We start from the raw sequence: 23,063 nt of genomic DNA on the forward strand, positions 1-23,063 counted from the left end.
ATACATCCAGTATCAGCAAAAGAAAGCTTTCCTAGCTCCTTGAACACAACCGAATCGAGACTAGAGGTTCGCTTCGATCATATAGAGCTCATTTATTTTATTTTTTATAAAGAAATCCACCAAAATAATAGAAACCAAACCTAGGATCTAAAGAATCTAATCAAGTAAACCGATATAGATTATCTTCTTCAACCAAGCATACAAAATTACCTGTTGTATATATATATATATACATATATATTTGCAATTCACCAAGAACAGAAAAGCTTCCAAGTGAGACAGCCATTCTGATCATACCCAGAAGATGAGATTTTGATGCATTTTATCCCAGCAACATTTGGTTTCGACCTTTAACAGTAGCTTCGCCTAACGAAAGTAAGATTTCGGAGATTGGAGGAGAAGAGGAAAGAAAAAGAAAACAAAAAAGAAAAAAGAAAAAAGAAGAAGAAAGAAGAGATATGAGGGAAGAAGACAACAGTACCACAGCAAATTGCAGTGCATAAAAGAAGAATAAGATTTCCTAAGCATACTAATCAGTGTAAACGATCCAGGACTTAAATGGAAGCTTGCTGTTAATAACTTCCCACTGCAAAAGCATACCTTTGTGTAAACAAGAGAAAATCAACCCGATAAACCTCCAACGACAATCACCCCGATTAACCTGCATGTATATTCATAGAACAGGTCCAACGCCCCATTCGAATGGATATTAAAATGAAACTCATCCATTGGCCTATTCAAAAGAACTTGTGAGCACTAGAAATCCAAACATAAAACATGAGGTATTTTGATTTAGTATAGGAAGAACCCTCGAAATAAACTTCAGTCCCAACCATAGTTACCCTTTCAGCATCGAAAAAGAGAATAAATAACCAAAGAAAAGTAAAAAAGAAAAGACAAAATACGAACGTACTTCAATTCCTAAGGCATCAATCCTTGTGCAGACAATTTTATCGCAAATTCACCATGAAACAAGGAGGTCATAGAGTTCAACATACATCAAGTATTAAAAGAAGCTCGCTACAGATACTGGGTGTCTTGTCTTGTAGACAAAAGGACAGCAAGACTTCAAACGCTTAAAGCAGACCAACTTCAACCTGCAAGAGATAATCAAACACAAAAGACATGGATGAAAACTAGAAATCAGAAGAATTTTCTGAGCACCCAAAGAAATGCAAACAAATCTTCTATCAAGTAGCCCTTTCTCATATGATGCAATGGATGCCTTTGGATATGCCATCAAGCCCGGCTAAAATTGCTGAGAACGAAATTTGACCCGGGTTATGAAGGTATTCAAGTCCGCAACTGTTTTTGTGATTTATGAGATACACTAAACCGCTTCCATGTCAAATTTTTAATTTAACTCTGCCTCCTCAACGTCAATCGCCAGAAATTGCATCTGTATTAAGGCGACAACATCCAAGAATCGACTCGTATCAATATATGTAATCAGGAAAAGGGAAGCCAAAAAAGAAACGCATTTGACCTTACCAACTAATCAACTTGCTCAACGGCAGACATTTCAATTTTGCTCGATTCCTCAACATTGGAATATTGGGAATTTAACCCTTTTCTACCCTGATCAACTTCTGTTGGCATATCATCTATAACCTTTGAGAGACTAGCTTCATGCCCTGAAAATATCAATCCATCTCCGTCAGTGTTTATACGTTTATGACTTTAGTTGTTCATCAACATTTTGAATCTTCAATCATTTCATTGTACTTACCTCCTGCAGGTTCCAGTATTGAATGCTCTCCATCTTTAAATTCATTTTCCTCCGTACTTGGAGAAAAATTTCCTTGTCCATTCTCACCTGAAATTGACCTGGACCGCTGTCTCCCATGATGCTTTGAATTTTCAGCTACTGATCCATTATCTATGTCGGTAACATGAACACGATGCTTATCTTCGGGAGATAGCGACCTCCTTCTATGTTTAGATTCATTTTCATCAGAACTGGTAGGAGACAACCTGGTTGTTCTTTGATGCCTATCCCCAGGAGATATAGATCTGGATGACCTTCTATCATAATGTCTGGGCTTTTTATCTCTGCTTCTATCTGATTTCTCCTTCCTGCAATGCTTACCATCAACAGATTTTGACCTAGATCTTCTTCTGCTACGATGTCTTACCTTTTCATCTCTAGTGCTATCCAACTTATTAACAGTGAGATGTTTACTTTCTGAAGAACTTGACCGTGATCGTCTTCTACTACGATATTTCGATGAGGTATCATCTACCTTCTCCCTAGAGTTTGATCTGGACCGCCTTCTATGTTTAGATACATTCTTGTCCATGCTTCTAGGTGATGATCTTCTTTTACTATGCTTGTCTTCAAGTGAAACAGATCTTGACCTCCTTCTATCCCGATTCTTTGATTTTCCATGTTGCGTTTCATTATTTTTTTCATCAGAATGATGCTTAGTCTCAAGAGATTTAGACCTTGATCGTCTTCTACGTTTTAGTTTGTCAACATCATCATTTCTTGGGGATGATCTGCTTTTCCCGTGATGACGACTTGGTGATCTTAAATCGGAATGATCTGATTTCCTACCTCTTTGGGGTGAACGTTCCCTTGGGCGATTTGGAGAGTCTGAATCTGCTCTGTATGATTTTCTTCTGCGAGGACTGACGCTTCGGCTTCTATTTTTCCTTGAGATGGGTGAGCGATTACTTCTTGATCTATCTAGATCTCGCCGTCTAGATCTTTCACTAACATCTCTTGCTTCTCTATAAGACCTCCGGTCATCTTCAACTCTATAATAATGGCGAGATCTATGATCTCTTGAGTGATGATATGGAGGTGAGTAAGTTGGTGATCTCCGCCTACTTCGGTACTTCATAGGTGATTTTGATTTGGATTTTGACCTCTCCCTGGGCAAGGAAGGTGACCTACAGAAAAGAGGGGGAAAATCAAAATTATCTTATTAAGATGGAAAGAATTCAATTCAAAGAAAGTAAAACCTGGACTTTAAACACATGACATAACACAAGAAAGGCATACACTAGAGAGTTTTCCTTCCTAGCAAATCAAAAGTGTGGAGAAAAGGGAAGATATAACGCAGTTGATATTTTATGATAAAGGATTGAATTTACCTAAGCCATCAATGCTCATTGTTTGCTAATTAAAGTATCTTGAATTTGTTCAAGAACCCTAGGTCATTTTTTCTATTTTATTTTACAGGAGATGGTGCAGGATTAGTGGTTACAGTATCCCATACCTTGATTTTTCTTTTGTCTCAGTTTCTTCATCCCCAATTCCATCAACTTTAAGTCTTTTGCTTATTTCTGCAGCTCTAGCTGCTGCCAACTCTGTTGCAGACTTCATAGTTGCTGCACGATTAGCGGCCTGCTGAGCTGTCACAGTTTGCTGCATCAGCAAAGCCTGCTGAAATTGCATTTGTTGCATGGCTACAGCTTGCTGCATCATCATGGGCAGAGAAGATGAAGCAAGTGAAGGGTTCATGGCAGCTGGTTTCTGTGGAAGTGATTTTGCCATCTCTACATTCAAAGGCCGACCTCCAACATCCATATTGTTCAATGCCAACGCAGCAGTAGCTTCTTCAGGCTTTGAGTATTCTATGTAAGCAAAATGCTTTGAATCAGTAATGGTACATTCAACAACAGTTCCACAAAAACTAAAAAGTTGTTTCAGCTGTTCCACGGTGAGAAGTGGGCTAAGATTGCTAACTTGCAGCGTTCTCTTCAGTGCATCAGCAGCCTTCCCAGATTTGTCAGATGAACCTTGCCAGAGAAGCATCAACAAATAACAATAAGTTCATTAAGAAAATATATGGTATATGTAATCTAGGAAGTTAAAAGAAAGTACACGAGAACCAAAACACAAACAAATACACTTGAACACAACATAAGATGCATTTGAGGAGAGAAGCACAAGCACAAAAAAAAAAAACAAAAGAGTGAGCATTGAATTATATACAAAAATCTGAGAATACCAGAAGAGTCTTTCGCAGACTGAGCTTGTTGTGCTTGCACTTGAGCAGCATGGGCTTGAAGGGCTTGGGCAGCAACAATGGCCTGAGCAGCTGCCATAGCAGCAGCAGAAGGTGCCATGGGCACTTGACTGATAGTTCCCATGCTGGTTGTTGCAGCTATTGCAGTCATGAGCAAATTGTGAGGTGGATGATTTAACTTACAATCCGTTTTCGCACATTGACCATTAAGGTATTCTCGACATACTTCACCAAGAGATGCTCCAATTCCAGGCAAGATAGCACCACCAGAAGCACCAGCTACAATACCTGGAATCATTCCCATCAAACCAGGAAATGCCCCCGAAACAGACCCTGAATAATTAGGCATGTTGGGCATATTTTGATTGACCAAATTTGGAAATGATGATGCAGGAGCTAAACCCAGGAGTCCACCAGAACTCGAGCCTGGTTGGTAACAACAAACAGCTCAGTCATCAGAAAACATTGCATAGCAAACTGAATGAAACAGATAAATCAATAACACGCAAGGGAAAGCCAAGCAATTAACAATGGCCAAGGAAATAATGTTATCAGTATCTAAATAAGTATCCGTATCAGTATCTAACTAGTGCATTCCCATTGATAATCTTAATATCTGTATAAAGTCGACATTTCATTTCATCAAAATATCTAATTAATTCAAAGAAGCATTCAAACTTCGGATATATTCTGTTTACTTAATAGATAAATCAAACATTAAATCATTGCACGTATACAATAAGATTACAAGAATATAACATAACCATCGAGTATACCTGCACTAAAGAAAACTGGGAATGGACTACCCATGATTGGTCTTCCATTGCACTCAATATTAACCATATAATTCCCTCTTTTTGGCACCACATAAGTGATCGTATATGTACCATCATTCATATCCTTCACAATGCCATCTTGCTCGGTTCCACCAACGCCTACACCAGGCGACGCCTTTACTTTAATCTGTGCACCACCATGGGGAACTTTCCTCCCATCGCCATCCTTAGTTACCACAGTAAACGAAGCTGGCACGCAGGCCGTGCCACCAGCTATACCTGCTCCAGCTGCTGTGCATCTAGCAGGGTCAACAGGCCCAATCGGCTTGTGTTCCAAGTCCTCAGCATCTTCAAAATCACTATCTGAGGATGCTGCTTCTTTTACAGGATTCTTATCTACGCCTCTAAAAGTAGCTTCGAAAGCAGCTTTAGCCGCTGCATCTTTCTCAGCCTCGCTCTTCAGTTTCGCCTCTTCAGCTTGCTTCATCCAGATTGGTCTTGCGACCACCGAGTTACGATCAGCCATCAAACCTAATTCTCCGCGATATTAGGTTTGCTCCAATATCAAACACTTGAGTCTCAAAAACCTAAACCTAAACCTAAACCTAAACCTAAATCTAAACCAAATCAACCCACCAAAGCTTCCACAACATAAAATATACGCCACAGCACTCCAATACCCTATATGAAGAGAAGAAATTCCGATAAAAACGCACCACCGGTAACCTAAAAGATCAATAACTTGATAAAGCCTCAATGAGAGGTCTTGGCGTGCAAATGCCCAATCTCAACAAGAAATTTCCCGCTCGTTTGCAGAGAAAACTAAGATTCGCCAATATGTCCAAGCAGTTGTTGGCGCGCACACAGAAGATGAAAAAACGAAGATTAATCGTTGCACTTTCCGGGAAAAATAAAGAACAACGGAGAGAGTAATCCCCTAGTTTCCCATGGAACAAACAAGTGAACAGATCGGCAGAAGCCCTAGATCTGATGGAAATCCGAAGATGCGAAAGCCAATGGCGCGCTATCTACGACGAATGTCGAAGGAACACACAACTATTTCGGCGACGGCGTTGAGATGCGGGCGCGCGATTGAGAGTGTAAGGGACGAGGAGGACAAGTGGCTATCCTGAACCCCGGATTTTTCTCCGCTCCCTGCTCTCCTTTTTAATAATAATTTTCTCCATATTATATTTTTATATTACCTACAAATATTTTTTTTTCTTATAAATATTTTAAAAATATACAAAATAATAATAATAATAAAATAATAAATAAATACTCGAAGGTTTTTTTCGTAATTAGTTTGAATTTAAATAAATGAATATCTTATAAATTTATTTGTTCCATTCATAGATTAAAATTGAATTTCACTCGAATTTATTTTTAATTTTTTAAAAAAAATTGTTTAGAATAATCTTTATTTAACAAATCCCATTGATTAGGTTTATTTATTTATTTTATTTTTATTATTTATTATCTAACAAATCTTTACACTAAATTTTCAAATCTTTTTTAAAAGTAATTTTTCAAATTAATTATTGTTACAAATTTTAATTAGATATTTTAATGGGTGAGGTCAAAACATTGAATTAAAATTCCATAAAAAAAATAAAATTGTTTTTCAAGAGGTTAATATTCTCGATTTTAATATATGAAAATGACCAAAATATCCTCACACTACCTTCACTCTCCCATATCCCACCACCACTCTCCATTGACGACCAGTGGTCGATCGGTTGATCATGTTGATGATAACCAAATTTCATTGTCATCCATCACCACCTCGCTCCTAACGACCATTGTCGCAGACCACCTCTGAGCATTGACGACCACCAGTTTTCAATATTTATCTACCGCCACAGACGACCAACACACACCGACCACCGTGAGTGGTCATAGTGTTAAACACAAATTTGAAGTTAATAGTTTACGAATAGAGATCCATTTTAGTAGCTCGACCGTTATAGAAGCATCAAATATATGAAATTCGAACCAAACAATTAAATAAAAAAATTGTTGGTCAAAACATAACTCAACTTCTCATACTCACACATTAAGCAAACACTCAGTTCTTTCATAAACGGGACAAGCTTTAAAGAGAGCAAAAAGAAAGCACATCATAGCTACTCTAAACTATGCAATGGTCTTACCATCTTGAATTGCTTCACCTTCTCAAAATCCAGAGCTTGGAAATTCCTTTCCACCTCCCAAGCCTGTTGGGACAGGCCGTTAAACGTCGACTTTGCACCCTTCTCATCTGTAACTTCTCTCGGGAACGGAATTCGGAATTCGAACGTCCCCTTTTGAGGAGAGAATACGCGCAGGTCGAAGCCTAACCGATCAATCCATATCAGCTTTGCTTCTGTAAACTGCCAAGAAAAGTGGAGAACCGTGAGACTTCTACCTAGAAAGGGATTTCGAGATTATTAAGTGATAACGGGATCTGGACGACGAGTTAAAAGAAGATTGATTGGTTCAGCCCATAGAATTTAAGTGTGCTTATAAATTTCAATATGAATAACGCTATCTACAAGCAATATGAATAAAACTAGATCTCCTGGTGAGTTTAGAATCAAATAAGAACCCGAAGACGACTGTAGCAAACCTCAAAGTTCAAATCGGCATATATGTTGCAAAAGCGATTAACATCTTCGGCATTGTTCGTGTTTATCTCGTTCACTAGCCTTTCTGCAAAATTTCGAAGAGGATCTGGGCTTGCAGTTTTATAATCTGAAGAGTTTACCAAAACCCCAACCTGAAACAGTATGAAGTATTAGATTATTATTCGAACAAACGTCTCTATGAAACTGGTCCCGGATTAGGCACGCTGCGTAAAAGCAACGAGTGCAGAAAACGACGTTTGTACCTCCCCAAAGTCATCTATCTGAAGTACTCTCTCCACACTAACAATATACAGAAGGTCTTCATTAATGTCTTCTCCAAATCTCTTTTTCCATGTAGTATGAAGCCGCTGAAAAACATGGCATCACAGTTAATAAAGAGTTAGATCCAATTTTATAAGTATAGAACTATAACAGTCCAAGCACACCACTAGCAGATATTGTTCTTTTCGGGCTTTTCCCTTCAGGCTTCCCCTCAAGGTTTTAAAACGCGTCTACTAGGGAAAGGTTTTCACACTCTTATAAGGAATGCTTCATTCACCTCTCCAACCGATGTGGGATCTCAAAATCCACCCCACTTGGGGTCCCAGCATCCTTGTTGGCACACCACTCGGTGTCTGGCTCGAATACCATTTGTAACAGTCCAAGCTCACCGGTAGCAGATATTATCCTCTTTGAGCTTTCCCTCAAAGTTTTTAAAACGCACCTGCTAGGGAGAGGTTTCCACACCCTTATAAGGAATGTTTCATTCCTCTCTCCAACCGATGTGGGATCTCAGAAGAACGATGTTGAATAGTTATAAAACAATAGCTAGTATAACAATCCAAAAGCTACTAAATCATAAATCATAGTTACAAGAACAAAAACAAAACAAAACTTGAAAAACTTGCAACGTCTTGTTGTCAGAAGAGGGAAGGAGGATCGAGTGAAGATGGCACTTTGGGTATGTGCACCCCCACGCCATTATGGAGCCAAAGGAACAGACACTAAAAGAACAAGACTTTATAGTCCATACCCAACTCCTTTCAGAGCCACGAAAGGGCATTTCTGTTGCAATTCATCGGCAATATAACTACTACATGACTTTATACAGTCCATACCAGAAATTTTAACTTCTTTGAGCATAGTGTTTCCTAAATGACTTGATAAATCTTGGCACTTGGTAGAAAAAAGCGATCTAGAAAGCTCCCGGGTGATTTTACTGAATGAGCCTAAAGGAAGCAATCCTCAATTCCTTTTGTAACGGCCCAAGCTCACCGCTAGCAGATATTTCCTTCTTTGGGTTTTCCCTTCCGGGCTTCCCTTCAAGGGTTTAAAACGCGTTTGCTAGGTAGAGGTTTTCACACCCTTATAAAAAATGTTTCGTTCTCCTCCCCAACTGATGTGGGATCTTATAATCCACCCCCTTCGAGGCTCAACCTCCTCGCTGACACATCATCCAGTGCCTGGCTCTAATACCATTTGTAACCGCTCAAGCCCACAGCTAGCAGATATTGTCTTCTTTGGGTTTTTCCTTCCGGGCTTTCCTTCAAGGTTTTAAAACGCGTTTGCTAGGGAGAGGTTTCCACACCCTTATAAAAAATGTTTCGTTCTCCTCCCCAACAGATGTGGAATCTCACAATCCTTTTGTCCTCCAAACAACTATAAAAAATGTTTCGTTCTCCTCCCCAACAGATGTGGAATCTCACAATCCTTTTGTCCTCCAAACAACTATAAAAAATGTTTCGTTCTCCTCCCCAACAGATGTGGAATCTCACAATCCTTTTGTCCTCCAAACAACCCGGCTGTACATTATACAGACTTTGTACAAAACCTCTCCCCCTCTTTTTCCTCATCTATTAGTTACCTTCTTGCTAGAACTCTCCACAATTTGATATTAACTTCCCGCTGGTCCGCTGGTCCCGAGCATAAGCATTTATAGGTCGGGCACCTTGAAACACTGAGGAAGCTACAAGATGGAAAGTGATTTTCCTACCCAAATGTAATCCCAAGACAAAGTCCTTTCATCATTTCCCAACTCCATTACTGGGAAGTAAAAAATATGTCCATGTAACCTTCAAGTCCCACCAAAGGCTTCCAGAAAAACCAAATTTCCTTAGTTTTGTGAACCATCACTTCTTCCTTACCATAAATGTCAGTAACCACTTTATTCCTCAACACGTTGCTGTCTCTTGGATATCTCCAAAGCAACGTAGAAAGTAGCCATTATTTCTCTAGATTACCTGTTTCCTATCCTCCATTTTGTAGAGGCTTCTTGAAACAGTGTTCGAACTGACTAAATGATCGACCTTTCCTTACTTCCCTTCTAAAGAAAATTTCTCCTTTTTCTTTCCACTATTAGTTTCAACTTCAATAACATCTATTCAAGAGAAGGACAGAAACTAAATTGATAAACAGGAAAAGATAGCTAAACATCGAGTAAAACGACCTCCTTTTGAAAAACAAAAGTTCCTTCTACAAATGCATTCCTGTAGTTGGATTCCATAGTTCTAGTTTCTTCGATTTTCCATCGAAGGTTTCGAAGTATGAAATCCAGAGAAATTCAACCTTGCACTCAACCCTGATTTAGAGAGGCATCAAATTTGCAGATTTCTCTTTAAACACTGAACCAACTCATGCATAAAAAAATTCTTCAAAGCAATAGCCACTTTTCCATTAGAAATAGTATTGTTCCCATCATAAGCATAAATTATCGTTAATAGTAAAACACAATCATTTATGAGGACTAATAGCTTAGAGCAATCTTGTCAAATGAGGAACGAAATAATTCTTCCACTGTAACTTGCAAACAATGACCACAGTTCTAGCTAGCTAAGCCAGAATTCAGCCCGGTAGCAACAGATGAGTTCCTAAAAAAATGCTAAAAGGAATATGTATCCAAAAATCCGGGGACTGTGGATAATTGTACCTTCAAATTCATTTTGTTGTCTGGTTTATCAAGACTTCCTTGAATTGTACACTGAGGAGTCCGCAATCCACATTGTTCCAACTGCTCAAAAGAAGAATGGCAAACATAAGCAAGTTTACATCAGAAACATGCAAATTAGTGACATTAATCTCTATATTTCTTTAATATCTATAAACAACTTTCAATTCATGAATTCAAACGGAAACAAAATAAACTTGAATCGATTCAGAGATTTCATCTTCATTTTCACATAATTCCACTTGGAGCCTGTACATACGACGTATATATCCATAAAAATGAACATTATCGTTAGTATCTCAATAAAATGAAGAACCTGAACATGGAGGCTGGACCTCCTGTCGATGGAGAACTCCCGCATAGATTCATTCAAGCTCAAAAGAGGCGTACCGTCTTGGTCAACAGCGAATCGAACGCCAACGCCGAGAGGCCATCCCTCGTGGCTCAAAGAAGAAAGCGTTCCAACAGAAGACAACTCCATAATTGTCCTCGAAACCTCAGCCGGGAACGGCTTCACATTCCGCAGTTCCGTCGGAGCCAACTCAGAAATCGCCGAAACAGAACATTTCAAAGCCCGAAACGAAAATCTACGAAATCGGCATCCGTCTGGATAAGCGAATCGAGATTTCGAGGTTGATTTTAATGGAGCGACAGAAGGCGCGAACTGATTCGTGAGAGTTTGTGCTTGAAGATGCATTTGGTGAAAAGCTCCAAAATCACCCTAGAGCTTCAGAACTGACGAATTTCAGCTTCTTTCTTCGAATTTGTTGAGAAGGATTGAGAAATTCGTCTCGATGATAATAGGATGAGAATCACTGTGCCGAAAGAGAATCAACTCGTGAGGATTGTGATCGAGTTGACGCTCCAGACAAGCAAAATAGCGCGAGTAGAAGACGAAAACGACAACACAAAGCTATGATCTGTTACATTAAGGCTCATTGTAGCTTGTAAGCCAATCTGATCTCCGGCCAATCAAAATTTAACATTTAATTAGTTTTTATTTTTTAATCCAATATTCAAATCATTTAAATTTTAAGCTATTTTTAAATATGTTTTTTAAATTAAATTTTAAGTAGAAATTACTCTCCAATGGCCTTATAAATTTTCACCCGCCTTATATTTTATATAAATATATTCGCGTATACCAAAATTATGGAAAAATATATATTATTTATTATAAAAATATATAATATTACCCCTAAAATTGAAATTTAAATTTTTAAAAATTATGTTGAAGATTATATTATATTATTCATTAATCCCATGAAATTTAATAAAAAATTTCGCCGTGAAAATTGAAATAGGAGAGTTACAATATTTTATATTTTACTGTATGTGTTAAAAAAAAATATAAAACCCATAAAATTTAATATTTACAAAAATACTGCGCGTGTGTATGTATATATATATACATATATGTATATATATATATATATATATATATGTATGTATATATATATATATATATATATATATATATATATATATATATATATATGTATGTATGTATTTGTGTGTGTTCGAGAAATTTTCTTCTAGACAATTTCACATAAATTGAAACAGGAGGAGACAAAGATAATATATATGTGTACGTGTGTGTTGAAACAAAAATTTCCTCTCGTAGAATCTGATATTCACAAAAAAAAAATGGAGAATTTCATAGTGGGAATTAAAACAGGAGTCGGAGGAAGAATCTTCATCCTCACCACGCCTCTAATTTCAAGATTAACTTTTTTTTATTTTTTTTATTTTTTTACTGTCCGCAAAGATCGATAGAAGGTGAAGATTGAGCGTTCAATTTTGTGTATCAAAATGACCGGTTACTCTAACAAATAATATTTTAAAGTTAAATTATAATTGGGAAAAAATTATTATTTTTTCTAATTTTCAAAATTTGGAAATTTAAGATTATATCCATTATAGAAAATAATTTTAATATTTTAAATTATAGATACTAAAATTCAAAATTTTAAAATTTTAAAATTTAAATTCATTTTAAAGATGGAATATATTCTAAATTTCACAATATTAAAATTTATCACTTTTATTTTTATACGAAGATTCCTACAATTTTTAATTCTAAAAAAAAATGTTTTAAGGACAATAATTTTAAAGCACTGAGTAGTCATTAAATACAAAAATATATAATTTAAACTATTTATTAATTCAAGCATATTTATTAGAGAAAATATTAATTAGTGTCAAAATTATTAAACTAATATATATATATATATATATATATATATATATATATATATATATATTAAATCAATTTGAAGGACTATAATATCATCTTAATTTCCGTATCTTGGTTTTCGTCTTATTCTAATTATTGATATGTTTTTTTTTTTTTTTTTAAAATTAAAATTAATATTAAAATTTAAAAATATAAGTTTTTATTAATTATTCTCTATTTTAGAAATATATAGATATTATTTTTTTTATTACATTAAAATTATTATTATTAATTTGATATATTTGGAGAAAATTTTGAAAGTAAAATTTCATGAATTAATTTAAAAATAACAAAAAAATTATTTATTTTTTTGAACATTACAATCAAATGCATACATTTTCTTATGTTTCTCTTTAATGATTCTTTGAATCTTATCAAATTAAAAATTAAAGTGTCTCCACTATTGTTTTTATTTTTTAATAATTATTATTTACTTTTAAAATAAATTTATTATTTTTTATAAAACATTCCTGGTAAGGGTGTGAAAATCTCTCCTGCTAAAATTATGAGGCTGACCNTAATAGCTAAAATTATGAGGCTGACCATAATACAGTAACAGACAAATATTGGACAATATATGCAAGTGATGGGCTTTAACTGTTCAAATGATATTAGAATTAGATACTAGGCAGTGTGCTAGTAAGGACGTTAGGCCACCAAAATGGTGGATTGTGAGAATTCACAACGGTTGGAGAGGGATTTTCAAACATTTCTTATATGGGTATGGAAACCTCTCTGTACTAGACGCATTTTAGAACTGTGAGGCTGACGGCGATAGTAACGAGCCAAAACGGACAATATCTATTAACAGTGGGTTTCAGCCGTTACAAATGGTATCAAACCCAGCCATGGGGCACTGTACTAGTGAGGACATTGTGCCCCCAAGAGATAGATGGTGAGAATTCATTCATATAATATTATTTATAACTATTTTTAATAATTTAGTCCCGACTTCTACTTTTATAACTAAATAGGTATCGTGATATGCGGTTTATCAACTAAGATACGCTCAAATTCTCATTTTAACTCATAATTTTATTATTCAATTAATCCTAAAACTTGTTATATTTTCATTTTAGTCCTAAATCTTTTTGTATTTTCATTTTAGTCCCGAATATTTTGATTATTTAACTTAGACGTGTTCTTAGTTTAAACAATTTCATTTGTGCACAACTTTCCCTATAAAGCAATTTAAAAAATACGAGTAAGGAAAAAACCTAAAAAATGGCCTTTTAAAGGAACAATTTGAGACCATAAATCTAAAAATATATAAATAATAAGATAAGAATAAAATTTTATTATTATTTCATTTTTTAATTTCGCCTAATTTTTAAAAAATATATAAAAATAGATAAAGAAAATAGAAACAGACAAAATAAACACTTAGTGTTTAATTTTTTTAAATAAAAAATTAGTTTAATATGGAATAAAATTTAAAAGATTAATATTATTATTATTTTATTTCCAAAATTTAGCAAATATAAATAGGTAACAAAAAAGTCCAAAAAATTTGCTTAATTTTCTAAAGTAAAAAAAAAATAATAATAATAATTATTAATTTATTTTCAAAATTGGACTTTAATTTTAAAAAATATATAAAAATAGATAGAAAAAATGAAGAAGTCCACGTGCTTAATTTTCAAATATTATATAAAATAAAAGAAAGTAATTATCGCTTGAAAACAAAATAAAAATAGGGTTTTATTTATTTATTTTTAAATATAAAATAAAATGAAAACGTTGAAATTAAGAAGGGATAATATAGGAATAAAATTATGAAATACATATTAAAAAAAAAAAAAAAAGAATATTTTATTTATTCTGACTCAGCTTGGACGTCCTCCTATAAATAAGAGAAGACAAAGCGGTAGAGAGACGGAGAAACAACAGAGAAATGCAGTGCTCCGATTTTACCTACTCTGGAGGCGATTACCGCATCTTAATCCCTTCGAGCCCTAGTATTACCGGCCGGCGGAAAATTTCCGGCCAGCGATCTCGGGTTTTCTTCCCCAACACTCCGCCGTGCAATTCGAGTCGCTTGCCGTCTCTTTCTATTAGAGCAAAGGCCTCGTTCAACGGAGGAATCGCCTCTTCCGAGGCCGCCGATGGATCCTTCTACGATTTGCTAGGCATTTCCGAGTCTGGATCCTTGGCGGAAATTAAGCGCGCCTACAAGCAACTAGCTCGGAAGTACCATCCGGATGTGTCGCCGCCGGGCCGGGCAGAGGAGTATACGAAGAGGTTCATTCGTGTTCAGGAGGCGTACGAGACGTTGTCGGATCCGAGGAGGAGAGCGTTGTATGACAGAGATATGGTTGGAGGCCTTCAAGTCGCGTTCTCTGCTAGGAGACGATTCGATGTCGATGAGGTATTGGTTCAATTTATCTATCGATTCTCGTTTGTATTTCAGTATTTTAGGGGAAATTGCGTTTGATTGTTGGTGGATTTTGAAATCTTCTGTGTTGATTTTGTGTTTGCCCTTGTTTTTGAGGTGTTTCATGTTTAATTGGTATGAGTGAAGGATATTTTCTTGTTAGATGCTCCTTTGGTTCTGGATTTTTGGTGTGAGGAAAGGAATCGTCCGCTTCTGGTTCTTTGTTTCTTTCTTTGGTAGTTTTCTGACTCTATCCGATAAAAGCTGCTGAAGGAATGGTGGAGGGCGGTACCGTTCCTATTGGAGCAAGGGTATTCAATTGGCTATTCAATTCTTTGTTATTCTTTGTTCTGTAATTAAGACTAAGAGATCGATTGCAATTGGCTAATCTACTGTTTTCTCGACAACTTTCTCCAAATATGGAATTTCTTTCCTACTTCATTTGATTGTGTTTCTAGAAAGTCTGAAATTACTTTGTCAACGTCTCCCATAAATCTTTCCCCGCTGTATCAAACAAAAACTTGAGTTAATCGCACCTGGGACCTGCCATTTTTGATCTTCCATTTGAATGCCATAACTCAATCTTTCAATTTGACTTGAATCCAGGGAGTTCCGGATAAAAGTGCATGGAAGAGTTGTTGGAAAGCTCAGATCTCAGAATTGAAGAGAAGAAGCATGGATAAGGATTCGAAACACAATTTGTCGTGGGGAGATCGAATGCGCCAACAAATGAATGAACAGGTTTGATTGAAATTATAGATTCATACTTGAGCAGCCATAAGTAAATAGAACGACCCATTTGAGAATCATAATAAATTTGTTTTTAGTTTTCCTCATACTTCCACTTCTTCCCCTTTCCTGTTTATAATCTGCTCTAAAACGATTGATTGAAAACTTGCCCCACAAGGCCATAAATAATCTGCACCATCACTGTATCTTGTGAATACAAAATTTCCCAATATCCTCTTTGACCTATATTATTGTCTCGACTGTAACAGAATCAGCCCACTTTCTATATAAGGCTCTTTATCATCCCTTTCTTTCAAACTCCTGAAATTAGGTCTTCAAATTGAATTTGAAATCGTTTCTCAGATTGGTTTCAAATTTAGGAGGAGGTCAGTTATAGTTCACAATCCTACCAAATCTGACCTTTTTTAGATTGATTTTTCTAGATGACCAGCTAGAGTTGATAATAAAATGAACAAGAAGGGAAAAGAAAGTTGGGAAGGAGGAGGGAGTGCAGGATGGATTTACATGTTATTATCTTTTTAAGATTATTTATAGATATATGATAAATATTCTAGAAAAAATAGGAGTAAATAAGATATATTTTGAACGATCCTTGTTTGGATGAAATTGTTAGTACTACGTTTCAAAATATATCTAATCTTTGCAAAATAACATTAGTACCCTTATCACATATAATTATTTCGGTCTTGCTCTTATCACTTTCTTTATTTAATTTATACCCCAAGAGTTCGCTTAGTGTCGTTTCACTTATATCTCTATATCTCTAGATCTTCTTTTTTTTTTATTTTTCTTCCTTAACTTTGAAATATCATATTTAAAAAAGAGCTTTCTCGTTTAGGAGCATTCTCAAACATAAATATAAACAAAAATTGAACTTTAAGTAACCAATTTCATCGGGAAAGAATCAATTTGAAAACAAATTCTTTTTTTTTTTCTTCTTCATATAAAAAATCTAACATTTTGCTTGAAACAAGCGTCCACCAAATAACCTATTAATATTTAAATGTCTTAAAGAGTCTTAAAGATTGTAGGTTAGTAGTTGATTTAAATGTCTTGACAAAATTACACGTGAATCACTAAATAGTCTATTAACATTTAAATGTATTAACATTTAAATGTCTTAAATGTCTTGACAAAATTACACGTGAATCACCAAATGGCCTATTAAGATTTAAATGTCTTAACAAAATTGTACGTTAGTAGTTGATTTAATAGTTGATTTAAATGTCTTGACAAAATTGTACGTGAATTCAATACACTGAGAATGTGAGTCTAAATTATGTGGTTATTTTGTTTACCAACTATTAGATCTATTGGATGTGACAGAACACTAAAAAAAAAAAAAAAAAATCATTGATTTTATCCATTAAATATCTTTAAATTGAGTTAAAATTCAAATTTCACACTTTAATATCAATGTCTATTTCATTTAGTACGCATTTATAAGTAGATAGAATTGGTCCCTTTATTGAACTAATGTGATGTGACTCAAATCAACAATTGATAAAATAATTTATAAAATTACATTAAATCATTAAATTCAAAATGGTGCATTCTTTTAAATTAATGAATGATAATTAAAATAATGAAAGAAAAAAAGCATTTTATATGGTTTTTGACTCATTAATGCATCAAGTAAATGAAAATTCATCAATAATTAAGGAACCGACTAATTAATTTTAATTTATTAATTTCTAACCGTCTCAAAATTAGCTATTACAAATTGAATATGGCTTTTTGTTGCCTTAAATGGAAACCAACCAATTAGTTTTAATTTATTTATTAATTAATTTAAAACCTACAACTTTACCCCTAATAATTGATTCAACATAATTTAAATTCTGCCTTTTCTCCACATAATTGTAAAAAAGGAGCTCATGATATATATATATATATATATATATATATATATATATATATATATATATAATTTAAAATTTTAATGAACAAAAAATTGAAAATGATTATAGAAAAAAAATAAATAAATAAAATAAAATAAAAAAAAGCAAAGAATAAGAAATTGTATGGCAATTACCAAAAGTCGTTAAGTTATATTAAAAAGAAAAAAATTGTTAAAGTTATTAAATGTAGAATTTAATAATATTTTTTTATTTAAAAAATTCAAATTTAATAGATTTTAATCATTAATTAGGTGAGAAAATTGATGAAATGTTTAAAATTAAATAATTGATGTCTAGTTTAATTGGTTACTAATTAATACATAAAATTATAAACTTCACGTAAATCCATTTCTTTATGTAGACTAATAATAATTCTATTTCTTTACAAAATTACTTTTTTTAGATATTTAAAAAATCAAATTTATATAAAATTTACAAATTAAAGATATATTTCTTGTTATTACTTTCTTTAATCTTTAATATTTGAATTAATTTTGTAAACTAAATTATAAGAAGAGAGAGAGAGAAAAAAAAGGCAAATAAGTCTAATTTTTCAAAATTATAATCTATTTTATCTTTAACTTCAGTTTTTTTTTTTTTCGAATGGTTTTCGTGGTGGTCGCTTCCTCGGGAGGAAAACAGAGGACCCGCACATAAATACTCGAAAAGAAATGCATAAAAAAGCTAAGATTTTAAAGATTTTGTTCTAATTAATCGATCGAAGATTGTTTCAATAAGAATTTCCAACATTACCCTTGATATATTCGGGATGTTGAATTTTCATCGACGTGTCTAACATTTCGAAGTCCACACCCGACATATACATATAGAGTAAATCAACAATAAGATTAATTTAGAGTTTCTTAAGATAAGAAACAATTTCAACAATAAAATTAATTAGATAAATTGGATAACTTAGCTGAGTGTTGAGCTTCGATCTTAATGCAACCATTGGATGTCATTGTGGCATCACACATATTGGTTCCTCATCTCCCTCTGAATCTGCTGCTTCTTGAGGATCTGGAAATCCCTTTAAGATCTACGAGTATACGAGTATAGTTCGAGGTTGAGATTTGTTCAAAAACACTCTTCAACACGTCTTTAATGATTAAAAAGCAAGGATATCGTGTGAAACCCTACTCGGTGGGCTGAATCAACGTCCAGCCACTCTAATGCCGTCGTTTGTGTGCACTACTTCGCTCAGTGTCACAACCTAACAATGGTTGTGCCCCAAGTAAGTCATCGAGGATGATGACTACTTTAAGTAGGGAAGAAGGTCACAACTATGAGGAGAGTAGGTTGTGACCCTCACGTTACGACGAGAGAAGCGGCAACCCTCAAGTGGAGCTCATCCGGCCCTGCGAGGGTCTAGACGAGCGCCATGATGCGACCAAGGGAGATGGTGCACCACTTAAACTAATCGTCGTCCTCGATGACTTACTTGAGCACAACCACTCCTTGGATCGTGACACTCAGAATGAGCTCAGCAACGGTAAATCACTCGTAATCAAATCAATTTCACCGAAATTACTATTTCTAAAACTATTTTCAAACATGTCTGAGATCGTTTTGAAGAGATCTTAAAATCAATTACTACATGAAAAGGAAAGGTAAGACTTGATAATATACCTCATGTAAGTACCAAGAAGCAAAGGCGTCTGTGGCAGCATAATGCAGTTGCTCCTTAGATAACACAGCGACCTCCCAGTTTCCAAGTCTGATCTTGCTCGGTTTTGGAAGCTACAAAGTTCAATAAATTTGAATAAAGACGAGTGTAAAAATCCAAGCTCACTGCTAGCAGATATTGTTCGTTTTGGCCCATTGCATATCGCCGTCAGCCTCACGATTTTAAAACAAGTCTATTAGTAAGAGGTTTCTACACCATTATAAAGAATGTTTCGTTCCCCTCTCCAACTGATGTAGAATCTCATAATTCACCCCCTTTGGGGGCCCAGCGTCCTCACTGGTACACCACTCAGTGTCTATCTCTGCTACCATTTGTAATAGTCTAAGCCAATCACTAGTAGATATTGTCTGCTTTTGCCCGTTACGTATCGCTGTCAGCCTCATGGTTTTAAAACACGTCTACTAGGGAGAGATTTCCACACCCTTAAAAAGAATGTTTCGTTCCCCTCTCTAACTGATGTGAGATATCACAATCAGATTTTGATCTACAAATTGCTTGAGCAAACGATCTCTATGAACATTCACTCAAAACTAACGGTAATGGATGATAAAGAGAGAATATATCAACCTCTTTTGATATGAGCGCCTCAGTTAAAGATCCAAGGCTCCATTTTTTGGGAACTCCAGCAAGCTTTCGATTAGCTAGATTCGAGATCTCGTCGACTGCTTTGATAGACACGTTATGATCTTTAAAAACTTTCATAGCATCATTAACAATGCCAACTCCAGCCTGAAGATTTTCAGCATGATTGATTGAAATAGGTTATATTATAAACAGATCAGGAAAATTAAATTCCAAAAGCTGTCGTAGTGATGCTTCAAACCTTACTGAGTGTGTCATCTTCAAGAAGAGCCTGCAAACTTCGGGGTATTCCTGAATGAATGATATGCATCACATGGCACTGTGAATGGTCCAAGCACAGTTGCATGACTGCTGCCTTTCCGGGTGGAACACCTGCAAGATGAATTCATCTCAAATGAGTCAAAAACAGTAAAAATTAGTGTTTTGATCAACATATTTCAGGGAATCCGTGACCAAAGTAAACAGGGAATCAGCCTCTTTGCTGGCACATCGTCCCGTGTCTGACTCTGTTACCATTGTAACGGTACAAGATCACCGCTAGCAAATATTGTCCTCTTTGGGCTTCCACTCAAGGCTTTTAAAACATGTCTGCTAGGAAGAGGTTTCCACATCCTTATAAAGAATGTTTCGTTCTCCTCCCCAACCGATGTGGGATTTCACAATCCACCCCATTCGGATCCCAGCATCCTTGTTGGCACACCGCCTCATGTCCACCCCCTTCGGAGTTCATCAGCCTCCTCGCTAGCACATCACCTGGTGTTTGGCTCTGATATCATTTATAACAGCCCAAGCCCAAGCTCACCACTAGCGGATAATGTCCTCTTTGGGTCTTCCTTTTCGAGGTTCCTCTCAAGATTTTTAAAACGCGTCTGCTAGAAAAAGATTTCCACACCCTTATAAAGAATGTTTCGTTCTACTCCCCAACCAACGCGGGATCTCACACAAGTAAGACGGCGAAAGAAACATTTTCTGCCCTTTCAAGAACTCGCTCCTTCTCTCTCTCTCTCTGAAAGAATGATTTCTTAATTCATTTAACCATCTGCTAATAACAGTGGGTATTGTGAGCTAATCATTACAGAACATGAACCGATATTGCAATTAACTAACCCTCCTAAGATTCTGAAACTTCAACAGATTCAATGTGTGCTTGAGAGAGTTCACCTAGTAACTTAACTGTTAGCAACATGTTTAATCAAATTTGATTGAGCATAATAGAGTTTAATCAACGGCGAAATGAACATTTTCATGCGATTTTCTAAATCTTTGTGTCTTTTTTGTTTATTTTATGTTTGTGGTGTGTGAGTATGATCATTCTTAAGTTGGCTTCAATGAATTCAAATGAGTGACTGACCTCTTCTAAACGTGGGTTTCCACTCGATATCGAATCCGATAGTAATTTGATCCATTCCTTTCCTCATGGAGTTGATTTTCTTTGCTAGCTCCCTGGATGCTCTATCTACCTCACTAGCAGTTCTACTATAAACAATTCGGCCACCAAATTTCAAGGCAGGAAATCTCATCTTCGAGGTAACTGCAAACGAAAACAGTAAAAAAAACGCACTCATAATCTCAATCCATCTAAAAAAAAAGCCCTAAATCCTCAAAAGATAGTTCGAAAATACCTCGACAGGGCGATAATGGAGAAGAATGTGGAGACTGGAGAGACGAAATGGAGCGAGGCAATCGACGGCCGGAGTTGGGAGAAACACACAAGACCTCATTTTCTCGTCGCCTTTTGGCGGTGGTGGACTGATATGCAGCTTCAATGGCCTCGATCGCCTGGAGTTGCTGTTCAGTAAATGGCTGATCGAACTCCGACAAGGAGAACGAATACGACGAAGAAGGTGAAGAACAGACGGAGAGCTCCGTCGACGCTCCGGCACGGTTGCTACTGCAGGAGAATTCCATTTTCAGTTTAATGGAGCCGTCACTTTTCGGACGGAGGAAAACTTGACTAAGGTGGAAGAAAGGTTCGTTGTTTAAAATGTGAAGAGCTTTATTATTATTATTATTATTATTATTTATAATTAAAGTATATTCCAAAATATATTTAAAATTTTAACCTAATTAATTTTTAAATTAATAATTCCGTTAAATTTAATAATTTTATGTCTAATAACACTATCATATATTTTAAACAAATTAAATTATTTAATATATTAAATATAATTTTTTGCTTACCTAAAATTGCAAACTTTTTAGAGTCGGGCAAAAACCCGCCTCTTGTTTTAGTTAGTAAGAGTCCCCGGGACCTCTGAGACATTGGCTTTCACTAAAAAAAAATTATGGACCATACTTATAATTCAATCAATCTGATAGTTTAATAATTACCAGACAAGAATCGAACCATTTGTTACCTCTGTTTGGCCTGTTGGGACTTCCATTTCGATGACCCGTGTTTGGGGCCTGTGTTGTTTTTGTTTGTAACTCGCCTCGTTCCCATAGTCTAGGAGTTTCTCGGAGCTGATAATTGTGGTAGGGACCTTTTTCGTGTATTTTTGTTTTCACCCGGTTGTAACCCATTTATAAAGAAAAAACCTTGTCCTTCTCTGATGTACCCTTAATATTTAGTATTAGGGTCGAAAATTGTATGACATAGTCCCTTATGCTTACCGTTTAGGCTATTAGTTATAATGATGATTAATGTCTTATTTATTGTTCCAGCTCAGAAAAAATATATATATATATATATATATTTAGAAACATGTATTTTTATAAATGTAATTATTAATATATTACATATTAAGCAAATACTTATAAACATTTTTTTTTCTCTGAATGTTATTAACGTGGGCCTGTTAAATATGAGATGGAGAATTTCGGCCCAAAATACAAGCCCATTTATGAGGCCCACGTAGGTAGGAAATCGTTCTAGGCCCAAATTCATTACCCGGCTTTGTCTTTTGAGGCCCATCGAATCATGTAGCTTATCTTCATTTAAGAGAGGATATGGATTATCTTATCTTCTTTTGACCCTTGTGTAGGTCGAGTCATAATACCCGATTCGATTAGGGTTACAATCGGTATAAATAGTAACTGGCCTCGGGTTTATTACAACCTGAAAAACTTGAGGTATCGAACCTATATTCGAAAACTTCTAAGGGTCACGTTTCGTATGACCAGATTTATAATAATAGTGACATACAATCTCCCAGTTTATTCGCGTAATTGTAATGAATTACCTAGCCAACTAGCTCACTCTCAATTACGTACGTTCTTGATTTGATACA

At 35.2% G+C, this 23,063-nt stretch overlaps 4 protein-coding genes across 6 annotated transcripts; 1 reads left to right on the forward strand and 3 right to left on the reverse strand.

Moving 5' to 3' along the window:
- Positions 1-157: 157 nt before the first annotated feature.
- Positions 158-5,907, reverse strand: LOC111799560. 3 transcript variants are annotated; one of them, XR_002815859.1, is made up of 8 exons: positions 4,754-5,907; positions 3,960-4,403; positions 3,225-3,747; positions 1,730-2,895; positions 1,492-1,634; positions 999-1,399; positions 601-661; positions 158-366 (listed from the first exon to the last, which is right to left on the reverse strand). XR_002815859.1 is itself a non-coding variant. In XM_023682922.1 (6 exons), exons 1-5 carry the CDS (start codon positions 5,277-5,279, stop codon positions 1,495-1,497), a joined length of 2,799 nt encoding a protein of 932 aa, XP_023538690.1. In that variant the 5' UTR covers positions 5,280-5,907; the 3' UTR covers positions 884-1,399; positions 1,492-1,494. The 3 variants fall into 3 exon arrangements, 1 of the variants encoding a protein (XP_023538690.1); XR_002815858.1 differs by having other exon boundaries at positions 161-366; positions 914-1,399; XM_023682922.1 differs by lacking the exons at positions 158-366; positions 601-661 and having other exon boundaries at positions 884-1,399.
- An 826-nt stretch (positions 5,908-6,733) lies between these two features.
- LOC111801055 (glutamyl-tRNA reductase-binding protein, chloroplastic) lies at positions 6,734-11,163 on the reverse strand. Its single transcript, XM_023685021.1, has 5 exons — positions 10,620-11,163; positions 10,286-10,366; positions 7,623-7,727; positions 7,362-7,511; positions 6,734-7,125 (listed from the first exon to the last, which is right to left on the reverse strand). The coding sequence occupies exons 1-5, from the start codon at positions 10,998-11,000 to the stop codon at positions 6,880-6,882; spliced, it is 963 nt and encodes a 320-aa protein (XP_023540789.1). The 5' UTR covers positions 11,001-11,163; the 3' UTR covers positions 6,734-6,879.
- A 2,224-nt stretch (positions 11,164-13,387) lies between these two features.
- LOC111800067 (chaperone protein dnaJ 20, chloroplastic-like) lies at positions 13,388-15,888 on the forward strand. Its single transcript, XM_023683649.1, has 3 exons — positions 13,388-13,397; positions 14,399-14,907; positions 15,520-15,888. The coding sequence occupies exons 1-3, from the start codon at positions 13,388-13,390 to the stop codon at positions 15,658-15,660; spliced, it is 660 nt and encodes a 219-aa protein (XP_023539417.1). The 3' UTR covers positions 15,661-15,888.
- A 2,410-nt stretch (positions 15,889-18,298) lies between these two features.
- LOC111800556 (Werner Syndrome-like exonuclease) lies at positions 18,299-21,808 on the reverse strand. The gene is made up of 6 exons (XM_023684305.1): positions 21,456-21,808; positions 21,185-21,364; positions 20,075-20,205; positions 19,819-19,980; positions 19,194-19,304; positions 18,299-18,603 (listed from the first exon to the last, which is right to left on the reverse strand). The coding sequence occupies exons 1-6, from the start codon at positions 21,739-21,741 to the stop codon at positions 18,523-18,525; spliced, it is 951 nt and encodes a 316-aa protein (XP_023540073.1). The 5' UTR covers positions 21,742-21,808; the 3' UTR covers positions 18,299-18,522.
- Between the last annotated feature and the right edge of the window lie 1,255 nt (positions 21,809-23,063).

The sequence above is a fragment of the Cucurbita pepo genome, chromosome LG08, assembly GCF_002806865.2.
Source record: "Cucurbita pepo subsp. pepo cultivar mu-cu-16 chromosome LG08, ASM280686v2, whole genome shotgun sequence".
NCBI lineage: Eukaryota > Viridiplantae > Streptophyta > Magnoliopsida > Cucurbitales > Cucurbitaceae > Cucurbita > Cucurbita pepo.